At 38.4% G+C, this 17,307-nt stretch overlaps 1 protein-coding gene across 10 annotated transcripts in view; it reads left to right on the top strand.

Annotated features, from left to right (window-relative positions):
- The window catches only part of eml5 (EMAP like 5), a 122,954-nt gene that overhangs the window by 46,453 nt on the left and 59,194 nt on the right, over positions 1-17,307 (top strand). For all 10 annotated transcript variants that reach the window (XR_010002156.1, XR_010002155.1, XM_062968386.1 and 7 more), the window contains exons 8-16: positions 619-756; positions 1,600-1,856; positions 2,410-2,622; positions 3,569-3,736; positions 7,690-7,796; positions 11,174-11,292; positions 11,684-11,870; positions 14,590-14,695; positions 16,982-17,075. Coding sequence is in view for 8 of the 10 variants with exons in the window: in XM_062968386.1 (XP_062824456.1) it covers positions 619-756; positions 1,600-1,856; positions 2,410-2,622; positions 3,569-3,736; positions 7,690-7,796; positions 11,174-11,292; positions 11,684-11,870; positions 14,590-14,695; positions 16,982-17,075 (1,389 nt within the window). In the remaining 2 variants the exon portion in view is untranslated. The remainder of the gene's footprint in view (positions 1-618; positions 757-1,599; positions 1,857-2,409; positions 2,623-3,568; positions 3,737-7,689; positions 7,797-11,173; positions 11,293-11,683; positions 11,871-14,589; positions 14,696-16,981; positions 17,076-17,307) is intronic.

The following is a 17,307-nucleotide window of genomic DNA, read 5'->3' as shown; positions in this document are numbered from 1 at the left end:
TGACAGTGGCATAGAATACATTTTGTCTTAGATAATTATACAATTGTGACACTTAGTGGTTGTACAGGAAATTTCATTTAGATGAGAAAAATGCATAGGGAGCTATGCATACTTTTGAAAAACATGTAGATCTGAAACTAAAATGCATACATTTGAAAATGTGCATGATTACATCTGGGCAGTAGAAAAATATAAGCAGAATATGCACATTAAAAAGCTGTTTATGTTTTGAGAAAAGGGCTTACATTTTAGGTAGAAGGAAAAAGCCTTTTTTTTGGAAGCCCTGTGTGGAACAGGAATGAAACAAGAAAGATCACAGGATGAGATCAAATGATTTTTACATCCCTAGTGAGTAATAATAATGATACATATAATTGTTTAATGGGTGAAAATTGATCTGAAGTTCAGCAGAGTAGTTAAGCTAGTTGTGAGGTGTTTTGGGGACATAAAAATGGGCCATAAGTATCAAGCTAGTCCAGGGCATGAGAAACTAATGGAAGACCAATCTTATTATTTTTATAAGTATAGCTTAAAGCACTTATATTGTTCATTTACTTATTTATTTTGCTGCATGCAATAACAATTTTGCTTTTTTTATACTGAACGCTTTTCTTATAGAATATGGAGCCTTATAGACCATGCATTGATTGCACGGTGCAATATGGAGGAACCAATTCGTTGTGCAGCTGTTAGCATGGATGGAATTCATCTTGCCCTTGGAATGAAAGATGGCTCTTTCACAGTACTTAGAGTTAGGTAGGTTATATGCCACAAAATTCCCCTTACAATTAATTTTGTCCTAAATGATGATGATCTTGAATTTCTTTTTCATCTGTTTTTCATCTGTATGGCATCAGTACCACATCTATCCTTTCATCACTACTGATTTGTAATATGTATGCTTGTGAAGGCCCATAAGACTGGAATTTTTACAGACAGTTGATTATTGTAGCCTTGTTCACCAAATTAGAAAAATTGCAGGAACACTGGCTTTTTATAACCCCAATGGTCCATTAGGGACTATACAGGAAATTTCATCCTTACCCATCATTATCCATCCATGCAGCATGACATTTGCTATTGGCAGGTCACCCAGTCTTTTATTTTTATTTTGGGTAGGTGTTGTGGATTCCTCTAACAGTTCCACCACTGGATACTGGCCTTAGACTTCCTGCTTTAATTAGGATCTTCAAGCCATTAAAAAGCATGTTCTCCATCTGTCTGTCTATTTGATATCGGAAAAACTCATAGAATTGATTACAAATCGTTCATTTGACAGTTCCTACCCTCAGGAAAAGGGGATAACAGAACAGGTTCAAATAAGTTCAGCATTTCAGAGGCCAGAACAGTGCCAGTTGAAATGTTGCAAGAGGGGCTTCCAGTAGCTCTTGGCTCTCAAGCATAATAAAATTGTGTCCTGTGTTCAGAAATAGATACATTCTTTAACTTTAAGTATGTCATTGCAAAATATTGTAATATGATTGATGGGAATTAAGTTTGACTGATGTATTTGGACAGAATTGCAATATAAAATACTTTAAAATTAAATGTTTTGAACATAGCCTTAAGTACCTAATAATGTTATTTTGTTGTTTACAGAGACATGACAGAAGTTGTTCATATTAAAGATAGAAAAGAAGCTATCCATGAATTAAAATATTCACCAGATGGAAATTTCCTTTCAGTTGGTTCCAATGATAATTCTGTTGATATTTATGGTGTTGTTCAGCGGTACAAAAAAGTTGGAGAGTGTATTGGATCCACAAGCTTCATAACACATATGGACTGGTCACTGGATAGTAAATATTTGCAGATCAATGATGGCAGTGGAAAAAGACTTTTTTACAGGATGCCTGGTGAGCTATTATGGTATACTACTATAATGATTATGCATTAGATTATTTAGCAAGCCTATCCTATGATAGGATAGGCTGAGCAACATTCTCAGAAAGGTATCTATAATAATTAACAACTCATTACACTCCAAACAATTGGTATCATTTTTGATTCATTATACATTGACTTCTTTTGATCTAACTGTTTTGATCTGGTTATGTGCAACCAGATAGCTTGCAAAATTGGTTTTAAAATAACTATATTCATATTCTTGAGAGGAAATGCCATTAAAATCAGTTGGACTTACATCTGCATAGAAATATACAATTTGTCTAGTCAGTACTGTTATTTATTTATACTTTCCTTTCTGCAAGTGAATCACCATCTATTTACCTTCACATTTTCTTTAGTTACCTCATTATTGTCTAGGCTGATTCTATTAATTGTATTTAGATAAATTACAGTCTGTTTAAATAAGTACGGGATATTTAGCTATTTAAGTTTTCCAAGTAATTAATAGAAAATAATGTTTTAAATGGAATGCGTGATTAAACAGTATTTTTTTTAATTTAGGTGGAAAAGAAGTTACAAATAAGGAAGAGTTAAAAGGAGTCCAGTGGGCTTCATGGACTTCAATTTCGGGGTTTGAAGTTAATGGAATATGGCCTAAATATTCAGAGATCAGTGATATTAATTCTGTAGATGCAAATTTTATGGGCCAAGTTCTGGTGACAGCTGATGACTATGGAATAGTAAAGCTGTTTCGGTATCCTTGTCTAAGAAAAGGTATCTTTTTAATGGGCTATTTAATGTGTTAGTTAAAAACGACATTTACAAAACTTGAAGTATGATAATGTCAATTTAGATTATTACTTCTACAAAATAAGAAAGAATGGGATCTGAAGGAAGTTCATTTTGTAATCCTAAATCCTTGCTTGAATGAAATTTCCCATTGGAAAATGATAACTGAAAGGATTTAAGGGCAGATTTATACTGACAATTTATCCTGGGGCTGATCTGGAGTAGTGAATGCTGGATTGGCCCCAGGATCGCTCATTTTCTAAAGTGACATTAGTCATGGTGCCAGAGCAACACAGGAGGAGAGAAACTACCCCTCTTCTCCCCTTTCTGTTCTTTGATTGTGTCATCAACATGGTCAACATCACTCCTGAAAGTGAGTGATTGACACAAGCCATGCTGGCTTGCTGGCTGCTGGGATGAGAAGGGGGCAGGGAATAAGTGCCACCCTGTGTTTCCAGGCTGGCCTAACCTGGGGAATATGAGATGGCCATGTAAATAGTTGCGGACAGTTCTGTCTTGCTACCAGCCCAACTGTTTACATGGGCTCAAGGTCACGATTTGCTTCAGATTCTTGGGGAGGATTTATGGGAAACCCATGACTTTTATTAGCACAATTCAAGGCCATGTTAAGATGGCCTTAGCCCATGTTAAACTGAATCAGCTTTGTGTGTCATTTAGTCACAAAGCTGATTTACTAATCCTTTGGGATAAGTTATCAGTGTAGATACGTACCCTAAGATGTGAAATAAAATTGGTTGCTTTTGGTATCATAATTTCACAAAGTACTGTAGTAGAATAAAATTTGAATTGATTACATGGATGTATCAGATATTTTCAGTGAAGTACTAGATCTAAAAGACCTAGAACAGTGTTTGATAAGTGTAGAATAGTGAAATAAGTTTGAAAAATAATAAACTAATCATATTTACAGGTGCAAAATTTAAAAAATACCTTGGTCATTCAGCACACGTTACAAATGTCAGATGGTCACATGATTATCAGTGGGTAATTTCTATTGGTGGAGCAGACCATTCAGTTTTCCAGTGGAAGTTTGTTCCCGAAAGGAAGCTAAAGGATGCTCTACACATAGCACCACAAGGTAAGCAAACAATACATAATATAATATAGTTAGAAAACAAATGATAGTATTTTGTAGTCATAGTTGAACTTGAAATTGTATTTTTAAAGATCACCCCAGGTTTTGTTCCAATTTCTCCATTTCTCATATGCTAGAGAATTAATTCTGCTGACCTAGAGATTTCTGTTTCCACAAATAAACTTGTAATATTTTTAATAAAAATGCCCAGTCTAATCTTGACAGTAAAATACGAATAATAGCCAAGAGATAAAAATTGGTTTGATGGGTTAAAACAATTAGGGACTCTCATTGTTAATGACTACATCAGACTGTTTATTTTGTTCTACCAGTACATCTGCAGAATCTGTTCCATTCCTTGTATTTAATCCACAATTCAAATTCCCTTAGTATTTGGCCTGCTTTTATATCTATTATTATTATAGATTGGATGAGGGTCAACAAACTGAGGCTTAATCCAGACAAGACAATCAGGATTAGTTGCGAGGCCAGTCGGGGTATAGGGTGGCAACCTGTGCTTGACGGGGTTACACTACCTAGGAGGACACAGGTCCACAATCTGCGTGTTCTCCTGGACTCACTGTTGCGCTCGAAGCTCTAGTGTTGGCGGTGGCCAGGAAGGCTTTTGCACGGTTAAAACTTGTGCGCCAGCTGCAACCATACCTACAACAGCCTGACTTGGCCACTGTGGTCCACGCCTTAGTTATATCAAGAATGGACTACTATAATCATCATCATAATCATCATTTAATTATTAATCGCCCTCCATCCAAGATGCTCTAGGCGATTTACAAGATAAAATTGTAAAGGATAAAAACATACATACAAATATTGATAAAATTAACATAGATCAAAAGCTCTAGTAAAGAGCCAGGTCTTGAGTGCTAGGGTAAAAGGCCTTATCTCACGCATGGCTCTCATATAGGGCGGCAAGGCATTCCATAAGGCAGGGGCAGAAATAGAAAAAGCTCTGCGTCTGGTCCATGCATTCTACATGGGGCTGCCTGGCATCTTCTGCTGGTATTTTCTAGCAATTAACCTGTACTCACACTCCAAGTGGATGTAGCCAGCTTTATTGCTACACATAAGAAAGAAAATAACACTACTATTTCCCCATTACCTTCAGTTCCTTTTATAGTGCTCTTCCCTCCTCCCCTTCCAAACCCTTCCCCAGCCTTCTCCAACTCCTGTGAATGATTTCTTCTGATTATCGCTTCCTCACAGGACTGCTCTCCTCCTCCAGGTTCGTTTGTTCGCTGACCTTGCTTCAGGTATGTTGGCAGGGGCAGGAGTCAAATGCTTGTTCTTTCAAGCTTTGAATCATGTCCTAACGCTGCCTTTGAAGATGGTTTGGAAACTGCAGCTAGTGCAACGGTCAGTTGCTAGATTACTAACTTGGGCTAGTATAGCGAGCATACTACACCCCTGCTAAAGCAGCTCCACTTGCTTCCAACAAGTTTCTGGGCTCAATTTAAGGTGCAGGTCTTTATCTATAAAGCCCTATATGCTTCAGATCCAACCTATCTTCGAGACCGCATCTCTTTCTATGAACCGGCTCGGGCTTTGAGATCTGCAGGGGAGGCCCTCCTCTCAGTCCCACCACCTTCTCAAGCACGGTTGGTGGGGATGAGAGAGAAGGCCTTCTCGGTAGTGGCTCACTGGCTCTGGAATGCTCTCCCAAAAGAGATTAGGTTAGCCCCCACCCTTCAGTCCCTCCGATCCAGCCTAAGACCAAGTAGCCACAGTAAGAACAGATCATGGAACAGCAGACTGGTTCAAGATTGGGAAAGGAGTACAGCAGGGCTGCATACTTTCACCCTACCTATTCAACTTGTACGCAGAACACATCATGCGGCGTGCGGGGCTTGACAAATCCAAGGCTGGAGTTAAAATTGCTGGAAGAAACATTAACAACCTTAGGTATGCAGATGATACCACGCTGATGGCCGAAAGTGAGGAAGAGTTAAGGAGCTTTATCACCAGGGTGAAAGAAGAAAGTGCAAAAGCTGACTTGCAGTTAAACATCAAGAAAACCAAGATCATGGCAACTACACCTATTGATAACTGGCAAATAGAAGGAGAAAATGTGGAGGCAGTGACAGAATTTATATTTCTAGGTGCGAAGATCACTGCAGATGCACACTTTAGCCAGGAAATCAGAAGACGTCTACTTCTTGGGAGGAGAGCAATGGCCAACCTTGATAAAATAGTGAAGAGCAGAGACATCATACTGCCAATGAAGGTCCACATAGTGAAAGCAATGGTATTCCCCATAGTAACCTATGGTTGCGAGAGCTGGACTATAAGGAAGACTGAGCAAAGGAAGATAGATGCTTTTGAACTTTGGTGCTGTAGGAAAATCCTGATAGTGCCTTGGACCGCAAGAAAATCCAACCAGTCCATCCTCCAGGAAATAATGCCCGACTGCTCACTGGAGGGAAGGATACTAGAGGCAAAGATGAAGTATTTTGGCCACATCATGAGAAGACAGGAAAGCTTGGAAAAGATCTTGATGTTGGGGAAAGTGGAAGGAAAAAGCAAGAGAGGCTGACCAAGAGCAAGATGAATGGATGGTATCCTTGAAGTGACTGGCATGAACTTGAAGGAACTGGGGGCGGCGACTGCCAACAGGGAGCTCTGGTGTGGACTGGTCCATGAGGTCACCAAGAGTTGGAAACGACTGTGTGATTGAGCAGCAGCAGCAGCATGTGTGTTAGTAGTGGTTCTTGTTATAAATTTATGAGTTTTTGTTTTATACTTATGTACTGTTTTATATTATATGCTGCACCCTGGAGTGCCTTTGTAAGCTGCTCTGAGTCCCTTTTGGTGGAGTTGGTGGTGGGATATAAATAAAGTTTATAATAATCATCATAATCATAATTTTATCTATATTGTGCCATGAATAAACATGGCACTTTTCAACAACTGAAAACAGTGGGTCTTTATAAAGGCATACAATCCAAAATACAGTAAACTCTTAGTTAACCAGCACCCATGGAAATTGGATGCCGATTAACTGAGGATAAATATAGTTTTTGCTGGATAAATGTAATTTTTGTTGCTATTAAATAGATGCCAAACTAATACTATGCCATATCATAAACTCTGTATTGACTTGATATTAATATTGGAATACAGTAATTAAGAGCAAATTCAGATTAAATATAAATCTATAAAGCCATACAGTTTTACTGTATTATAAAAACAGCTTTGTGAATGCAAGATGCAATTTCAGTTAAAAAATTTTTGCCAGTTGCATGAGTTCTGATTTACTGTATATATACGCGCACATACAAAGAAAGAGGGGAGGAATGATAGAAATATACAGTGCAATTAATAAAACTACAGTGCAATTAATAAAACAAAATGCAAAAAGTAAAAAGTAAAATATCAAGCACACTGATAAATAAATACAATCAAAATATACAGGATTATAAAACAATATTAAACTAAAAGCTTTGGAATTTAAATTAATTCAGTTCAATTTAGTTAATTCAATTCAATTTTGTTCAGTAGCCGCTTTGAGTCCCCTTTGCAGGAAGATAAAGCAGGATGTAAATAAATATAATAATAATAACATAATAATTTGGAAACCACCTATTGCTATCAAATGTACCTGTAACCAAGCAAATTATGTAAGTACGTAAGTCAGAATAATAACAGCTTAAATATTAATTTCCTTTCATTACACTCTAAAAGTGATTCATGGTATGGTGGCGCTGATGGTGGATGGCAGCCTTAAGGCACTTAATAAAGAATAAGTCATTTGAGCTCAGATGAATTTACTTCTGACTAACCATGATTCAGACTGTGGTATTAAGTGTTCCTGCTTACGTTACATGTATGTGTCTCATTGAAACATATTTGCCTTCTGAGTAGGTACAGATATCATCTTAATGTTATTTAATTCTGATGTTTCAGTATGCATTTTGATTTGATTGTCTTTTTTATCACAGAAAGCCTGGTTGACTCCAATAGTGAAGAATCCGATTCTGATCAATCTGACGTTCCAGAGCTGGACTCTGAAATTGAACAAGAGACACAGATGACATACCGTCGACAGGTATTATCAAATGTCGTTAAAATATAAGGTTATTTAGAATGTGCATACTACATCATTCTCAAACTATTTTTCCCTGAGAATATTTTGTTTTTAAAATATTTTTATTTTAAATTCACATATTTATCAAATAGAATACCAAATCAGTGTGGCTTTGTCAGGGGTGTGGCATAATCTATGCAATACATGCTGTCTAGTTAGTCATGGAAAAACGTCAGAAAAGAAGAAACCACTGCACTTCACATTCCTTGATCTCAAAAAAGCATTTGATCAGGTTCCCATGACCTGATCTGGCAAACACTACAATAACATGGAATACCAGAAGGCTATGTAACATGGATAAAGCTATTATACAATAATACAAGTGTCTTCTGCTGCCCTGCAGGGATTTCACCACCCTTCAACATCACTGTTGGCATGCATCAGGGATCAGTACTCTCTCCATTACTATTCATACTCTGCATGGACATTGCTCCAGCAGATTTGCATACTATGCATCCCTGGACACTCCTATGTGCAGATGACATAGCACTTGGCACTCAAAAGCATGTAGCCCTCCAACAACAGCTGCAGCCATGGATTGATAGACTCAGTGAAAATGGACTTCAACTGAACATACCCAAAACAGAATATGGCCTTCAAACTGAAAAAGCAATTCAAACTAATGGGCAAGTACTAAAGAAGGGCACCCAATTTCAATACCTAGGGCAGTGATGGGCAACCTTTTGAGCTTGGTGTGTCAAAATTTGCCAAAAAACCAAACATAACTTAGGTGATGTGTCACTTCACTATTTCTAATGGCAGGAAACGGCACCCATGACACAGGCCTTTGCCTCTCCCTGCCTCCCCCTCACTTATCTTAGTAATGATAGTCAATTAGAAATCTACGACACTCCAGAGCAGTAGATTGGATGATGGTTGCTGTGGTTATGCGGTTGCTGGTAATGGCAATCACAAGGCCCCCAGAGATACGTCTCCCACGCCATTCCACTGCTCCCTGCTCTACCGGCCAGAAGTGAGGTCAAAGATCCCCTAAAGGTCTAACCGGGCCGGGCTGTGCGCAGCTGGTTAGTAGCCAGCTGCAATAAATCACTACTGATCGAAAGGTCATGACTTTGAAGCCAGCCTGGGTCGGAGTGAGCTCCCGACCATTAATAGCCTAGCTTGCTGTTGACCTATGCCGCTTGAAAGACAGTTACATCTGTTGAGTAGAAAATTTAGGTACCGTTTTATGCGGGGAGGCTAATTTAACTAATCTATGACACCATAAAAACTTACAGCAGCTTGCGGAAAGGAATAAGGAAGTACTCCATCAAGGACTCAGTGTCACAAGTGGTCGGTGAAGCGGCAGCTCCCCCTGTGGCTGGAATCAAGCACCCTCATGAAGCCGGAAGCTGGAAAATGTTAAATTGCCTCTGCATCTGTCTATATATGTCATATGTCTAATGGCATTGAATGTTTGCCATATACATGTGTATTGTGATCCGCCCTGAGTCCACTTTGGGGTGAGAAGGGTGGAATATAAATACTGTAAATAAATAACCAGAAGTCCCAGAACTAGACGCTCTGTGCCGGAGTACTGTTGTTTTGGCCTACAAACCTCCGGCACAGAGTGTCAACACTACAGCAAATGTTTTATCCTCTGCTACTGCACCTGGCTATGCAGGAGCTGAGGATAAAATATATTTCTCGGTATGCAGCCCCATACTTCTCTGTATGCAGCTACATGCGGCCGTGTGTCATCAAAAATGGCTGTGCGTGTCAGTGCTGACACGTGTGTCATAGGTTTGCCATCAGGGACCTAGGATCACTGGTCTCCATAGATCAGATGGTGACTCAACGCCAGACATACGGTCACAAATAAATGCACTCTGGTTGAAATAACGGCAAACTACTGGCATTCTGTGTGACTCAAATGCCTGAACAACTCAAGGCTAAGATCTGCATTACAGTTGTTCACCCAGTAGCAGGGCAGAATGCTGGTCAGCAACAAAGAAACATGAACAAGCCCTTAACACAGTGGAAATGGAAATACTGAGATGGACACTTGGTTTGACACTTCTTGACCATGTGCCAAATGATGACATCAGTCAAGGTCTAGGAATAAAAGAAATCTGCAAGAAAATGCAGGAAGCAAGACTATGCTGGTATGGCCATGTCATTAGATGAGAAGCAACATCAATATTGCAAACAGCACTACATTTGGAGATTGCAGGATGACGACAATGTGGGTGGCCAAAGAAAAGATGAATGGACACCATCAATGAAGACATGCGTGCTGCCAACCTGAGACCTGAGAATGCCCAAACTAAAGCCCTGTGGAAATGACAGTCATAATGCTAACCCCTCCACTGGGAAAATAGCTTAGAAAGAAGAAGATAAAAAAGAACAACAATAAAAATCTATACATATGAATATATTCATAAACAAAATGCAATATTTCCTAAGATCTGTATAGTGATTGTCCCTAATTATTCCATTCCCTCTTCCGCCCATCCCACTGATTTTTCGACCTTTGGTTTGAGGACTCATGTACAATTATGTTCTTCCCTCCTATTAGAATATTTGTCCATTCCTCCTTCTAGTATAATAGTCATTATTTAAAAATTCTATACCAAAATTATAACAGATTGAATTATGAACCCTTCTACAAAAATTTTTCCTTTCTTTCTTTTTACAAAATTTAGAAATGGTTCTCAGTCCTTGATAAAATTTATGTGTATTTTTTCTTTGTTTATCCTAGCCAGTTTCCGCTAGATTTGAAATGTTTACAGTCTATTATTGTTGGAAAGTCTTACTTTTTCCCATGTTCTGCATCCTGCTATTTTCATATAGTGCAGCATTTTGTAGTTTAGTAAATTTGTTTATTTGGCATTTCCAACAAAAATAATTCAGGTTCTAATTGTGTCTTTAAAAATTTTCTCCAGTGTTTGTGTAGCTTGCCCCAGAATTCTCTTGCTTTTTCACAAGACCACCACATGCGGAAGAAAGTTCCTTCTTGTTCCTTATATTTCCTAACTGTATAAAAATTATATGAGTGGTCAGAACTGGAGTCATAAACTCATTTATTTATGTAAGTTAATCCCTGGGAAGAATGAACATTTAATTGTAAGGTCATTAAGAGTTTGTAAAGGTTTACAAAGCTCAAAAGCACAGTTGAAACTTCTGGTCACCATTTTGAAAACTCAGATGCCCCTCAGAGAAGCAGGACAGATCGGAAGAAAAGAAGCATCCTATTAACTGTATCTCAGTTACTATTAAACTGCATTACTACTATGTCTGGTATACTAAAATAAGAAATTTGGCCATTAATTTCTGTTTCTCAGGGAGATTTGCTTTTCAGATATGCACAATTACAGAGGTCCTGTATAATCTCTTAGGTTTACAAAGAAGATCTACCTCAGCTTAAAGAGCAGTGCAAAGAAAAACGAAAAACTGCAGCCTCAAAAAGAAGAGAACGGGCTCCAATCAATAGCATAAGGTTGCACTTTGTCCATGGGTAAGTAAATCAAAAATTTTTTTTGCCTAAAAGAAAAATATTTTGTTCATTTGGATTTGAGCATGTTAAAACAAAACTAACCACATTAGAAAAAAAACTCTTTTAAAAAGGCTGCAGGATGCATTTTAAATAAAACTGGAAGTAGGATAAATATTGTTTCACAACTATTGTTTTCCTGATTAGCTCCCCTGACCCCATTTTAATTCTAATTGTACATACTATTTTCAAATGCTTTTCTGATGCTTCAGTCATAACTACAAATGAAAGTTGTTGGTAAACCTAGTATACTTGGTTGCTCCACCATATGCAATGTAAACCCCCCCAGACACACACAAACCATAATTTCACAACATTATTACAGATGCTGTCTTAACACAAAGTGTTTTGTTAGTTACAGGGGCTATGACTGTCGAAGTAATTTATTTTACACTCAGACTGGAGAAATTGTGTACCATGTTGCAGCAGTGGGTGTAGTGTACAATCGGCAACAAAACACACAGCGCTTTTATTTGGGTCATGATGATGACATCTTGTGTCTTGCTATTCATCCCTTAAAGGACTATGTGGCAACAGGCCAGGTAAGATTCATGCTTAGAATTTAAATGAGCATATAACTTTTTTTATACTGACAAAATCTGATTTTTATTTTGTTAGATGTAAGTAACTTGTAACATTGTCACAATTGCATATACACAATGCTATATTATTTTTTTTTACTTTTCACAGTTCCACCACATATGCATAAACCCTTCAATTTAATGAGCATATAACAGAATATCTGTGAAATACAGTACATTTGAAAGCAATCTAGCTTGGCTTTGTAATTGTTGGCTTTGTTATAAGACAAATACAATTTAGAAGTCTTTAGGTAAAGGTAAAGGTTTTCCTCTGATGTTAAGTCTAGTTGTGTCCGACTCTGGGTGATGGTGCTCATTTTCATTTCTAAGCCGAAGAGCCAGCATTGCCCATAGACACCTCCAAGGTCATGTGGCCGGCATGACTTCATGAAGTGCCGTTACCTTCCTGCCAGAGCTGTACCTATTGATCTACTCACATTTACAAGTTTTCAAACTGCTAGGTTGGCAGAAGCTGGGGCACACAACGGGAGCTCACCTCACTCCCCAGATTCAAACCACTGACCTTTTGGTCAGCAAGTTCAGCAGCTCAGTGGCTTTATCCGTTTCACCACCAGGGGCTCCCTAGAAGTCTTTATGTGTCTACAATTACCAAGGTTTTTTTTAATACTATTAAATTATTTTTATTTTGTGTCAAAAGCATTGCATAAATAAATAAGCATAAAACTGATAAAATAGAGGGAAAACTCAAAGGCAACTAAATAATTTTAGACCAAAAACAGGCAACAGCGACCGCATTATCTGTAGCTTTAAACAGTTCTTCCTCCGTGTATGAGGCAGGGTATTGTGGGCAAGCATACAGATGCTGAGTTGTTTGTTCTGCTACACGATCGCACAAGGTGGAGGATTCTTCTAGGTAGTACCATTTTGCCAGATTGTATTTTGATCTTCCAACTCCACTTATACTATTAAATTAACACGCTATAAGAAATCTAACCAGAAAAGTAGCCTCCACCGGAAATTATCATACATCCAAGACTTTCAGATTATCTTTCCAGCATTTTTCTAATGGCGCATCTACATGAGCAGAAAACCTCAGAGCTGGTCTGAACCACTGTGCTTTGGACCATCCTGGATTCTGCCATGATGTTTACATGACTCTTCTCCTGAACCCTATTTATGGTGGAAGCAGAGTCCGTGCTGTCCAGTTGGGCCAAACTAGTTTGCCCCAACAGAATTGTCCCTGTTACCTTTGCTGCTGTTTGCTACTGTAAACGTGGCTACATAGCTGCAGAGACCTCCTAGCTGCTGCTCATTGCTCAAAGGCACCATGCTACTCAGAGAGGGGAAAGGGGAAAGGAGGATGTCACGGAGCCAATTCTTGTTTACCCTAGAGTATTTGCCCCATGTAGATGTGCCCTAAGTCCTCCTTCTTTATAGAAGTTTCTTTGCAATTTTCCTTCTCATGTAGACTTTAATTTGTTCCACTCAAAGGTATGTGAAGATGTGTGACCTTTACTGCTGAGACAGTGTGGGAGTTCAAATACTTTTTACATTTTAAGTTAATTACTATTGAGAAGGAAATAGATGTCTTATTACAGAGTTTGCAAAAAAATTGAGTCCAAAAATACGACAGTGATCTTGGTGTTTTCAATGAAAAGTTTTTATCACACACTGAAACAATGGAGAATCAAAAATCAAACAGAAAACAGTTCTTGAGAAAAATGAGAAAAACAAAATCTGATCTCTCTTCACGTATTGTAAAATATGCCAGGTTTCTACCAGTTCTAAATCAAACATGTGCTGGTACAGCTGTATCAGAAGCTTCAATTTTATTTTCATGCTGCAAATGTTTGCAATCATAGGACAGGCTGCCTGTCAATCATCATTAAGTTTGGTTCTGCCCCTTGTTCAGGGCTCTGGGAGGGAAGGAGCAATTTTTAAGTCAGTCTCTCTTAAGGAAGCTTAGCTATAGGACGTAGACCAGCTCATCCTGTAGAAAAGCTTTATATTTCAAGAACATCTGGGGATATAGAACATCTGAGGAAACAGAAACAGAAATTCCAGGGGAAAAGTCCCAAAAGCTCTGGCTGAGAGCTTACAGCCTCTCAGCCTCACAGCTCCTGAGGGAAACAGCCCTAAGTTTCTAAAGACTCAAAGAGAGAACAGCATCACAGATCCACGGAACCCCAGCTGAAACATCTGCAAGCCTTGGCTGGTAGGTCCACTCGATACCCAGACGCATTTGGAATCGGTAGTGTGTCCCACATCAGCTAAGCCCATATTGATAGACAGCCTGGGAGAGGTTATAAGAGGGTTTTCACAGTTATCCAAAGCCAATCGCCTGTCCCTTGGGGACAAGACTCAAAGGGCCAACAGTCTATTAAGGAAACCTTGAAGTGTTATTTGACTCCTTGAAGATTTATTATTTGTTCATCAAATCATCCATCCTTCTTCAGGGAAATCCTCAAGAACTTCTCTTTAGGCGCCTTGGCTTCCCGCTGGGCATAAAGTATACGTCCTATACAAAAATACAATAGTTACAGGCCCAGCGCGTGACAGAACAAAACATATACATCTGATCATGGAAGAGTTTAGTTTGTCAGGGGGAGTTTTGCTGTCTAAGATTGGACTATTCTGGAAGTCCACCCAATTATTGTATTTTTAAAAAAAATCATAAATATTCAGATAAAAATAACCTGTTCATTCTCTTTTGATTAAGGTTGGTCGGGATTGTTCAATCCATATTTGGGATACAGAGACCATCAAACCACTATCAGTTTTAAAGGGCTATCACCAATATGGTGTTTGTGCTGTTGATTTCTCAGGTACCTATGACTGATTTAACTGAAAATACAGTTCTTTCAAATGCGATATAACTTTATTGATTTCTAAAAGAAAATAGTGGTATATTGATTCAAGGATGACTGAATTTATTTTTATGTGAGGAAAGTTAGTGTTAAAAAAGTGCTTTGTAAACCATGACAATCTTTTTATACAGTAGGCCCACATATTACACGACCCTTTGGGACCCTTCACATAATATGATTTCTATGCATTATTAGGAACCCATCCTCCTAGAATAGAATCATAGAATCGTAAAGTTGGAAGAGACCCCATGGACCATCCAGTCCAACCCCCTGCAAGAAGCAGGAAAATCTCATTCAAAGCAGCCCCAACAGATAGCTATCCAGCCTCTGCTTAAAAGCCTCCAAAGAAGGAGCCTCCACCACACTCCAGGGAGTATGCTGCTTTTTTTTCGTGTCAGGAGCAACTTGAGAAACTGCAAGTCGCTTCTGGTGTGAGAGAATTGGCCGTCTGCAAGGACGTTGCCCAGGGGACGCCTGGATGTTGTTGATGTTTTTACCATCCTTGTGGGAGGCTTCTCTCATGTCCCTGCATGGAGCTGGAGCTGAAAGTTGAAAATACTAGTACACAGTCAAACTATTTTCCACTGTTCACTTGCTGCCCTGTGGAGGTGAGTGGCTGGGAGGGGGGACTCATTTCTTATGCTATAGTCTGCTCACACTGATGTCCTAAAAGCAGCTCCTTTCCTGGGTGAGAAATCCAGCAGATTGACTGGTTGTGCAGACTTACACATCTCCCTCTACTGAGAAAACAATCCAATCTCTTAATTCTGTGGAGAGAAGCAATGGAAGTCTAGCTGAACTTCTGTTGACTGAAAAAGGAATCTGTCTTTTTCCCTAACGTGAAAAGCAAAAAAACCAAAAAAAACCCCAAAAAACCCCCCATGTACTTTTTCTCATTTGATAAAGAGTCAATTTGCTTTCTCTGCATGGAGAAGCAACCTTAAGCCCTTCTGCAGAGAGAAATGACAGAATCTACTATGCTTCTTTCTGCCAAGAAGGGGATCTCACTGGGCAGAAATGCAATTGGCTTTGGGTGAATTTCACAGCAGAGCAAGGAGATGAACTTTTTTCTCAACTGAAATATATGTATGGCTTTGCACAACTGGGCTTCCAGCTGGATTTGTCACCTGGTTTTGGGGCTGCTTTTGGAAGCATATTGCAAACAACCTTGTTCCCTGCTGTCTTTGCCTTCATATATGGAAGAGGTCTTCTCATATAACTGAAAACATGTAACAGGTCTGCTACAGTCAAGTAAAGTTTGAGTTAGGCTGTTGCCATCACACCAGTGACTTGTACATTACTCATCTTCAGGATGGCACAAAAAGCAGTCTATTGTGATTGAGTTCATCCCCATGTGCCAACTTAATTGGCAGGAGCCTATGTAAGAAAAACCTTACAAAGTATTAATTCTCCTTTCTTCCAGTGTTCCTAATTTGGTTTATCTATAGCTGATAATAATATCAGTTTCTAACATAAACATTTTAAATAAATGTGAAAATTATAATTTATTGAAATATTTAACATTTTTAATTAATAAAATTATTTTGTATTCAGCATGAACTTATTATAGTACTTGTGATGGTTTATTCCCTTCTCTAGTTTTTGCTACCTATTTCCATGACTTATACTTGATTGATATTCTTTATGTCCTGAGCAAACTCACAATGGTTCTTAACTTCCTATTTTCACATAGTCTATTTTGAGCTAAATAGAAAGTGGGGAACTATTGTGAGTCTGTGGCAGTTGTAATATCACACTGCATGAGTAGACAAATGCAGTTCTGGAGCTTCATGCACAGAAATGCATATTGTTTCTGTGGCGCTAAATACCTTCTTACTTCTTTATTCCATACTCCATTTTCGGGTCAAAAGAAAGGGTACATTTCATCTTTTGTAAGACACAAAGAGCAGCAATTTACCTTTACATTTCAGATTAGAAATTACCTTCTGGATACTTTCATCTTTTTGCTGCATTACCAGCAGTCTGTGTAGATGTAGCCTCAGAGGTCCATGGAAAAAAATGGGTCCCAGATGTATCACATTTTCCCATTTTTGATCCACTGTAATAAGAATATATTATAACTTGGCAGAGACATTATGCAAAAATTAGTTAATAATAAACTTGTGTGAAATGTGTAATCAAAATTAGACAGTATTTTCATCCCTGCAGTTGGCTAGATACTTTCTTTGTTATAGGACAATGATTTATGTCCATATACTTTATTGTATATCTTTGTTTATGCAGCGGATGGCAAAAGATTAACTTCAGTTGGAATAGATGACAATCATACTATTGTTCTTTGGGACTGGAAAAAAGGAGAAAAACTTTCAGCAGCAAGGTGAGAATTCAGCATAATTATGAGATCTAGCTAATATGTAATTCAAAGAGAAGTTTGCAAGAACAAAAGTACAAATACTCTGATCTAGTTTGGCTTATGTTTCTGTGCACAGTGCAAAAGTGAAGCTATGCCTTGTAAAACTGTTGTCTGCAGATGAATGTAACATGTATAGTCTCTGTACATCTGAATTGCTGAAATTATTTTGAACGTTCAATCTGGCAATTGACTGACA

This window comes from Anolis carolinensis, chromosome 1 (genome assembly GCF_035594765.1).
Source record: "Anolis carolinensis isolate JA03-04 chromosome 1, rAnoCar3.1.pri, whole genome shotgun sequence".
NCBI lineage: Eukaryota > Metazoa > Chordata > Lepidosauria > Squamata > Dactyloidae > Anolis > Anolis carolinensis.
This window is presented reverse-complemented; position numbering and strand designations above follow the sequence as displayed.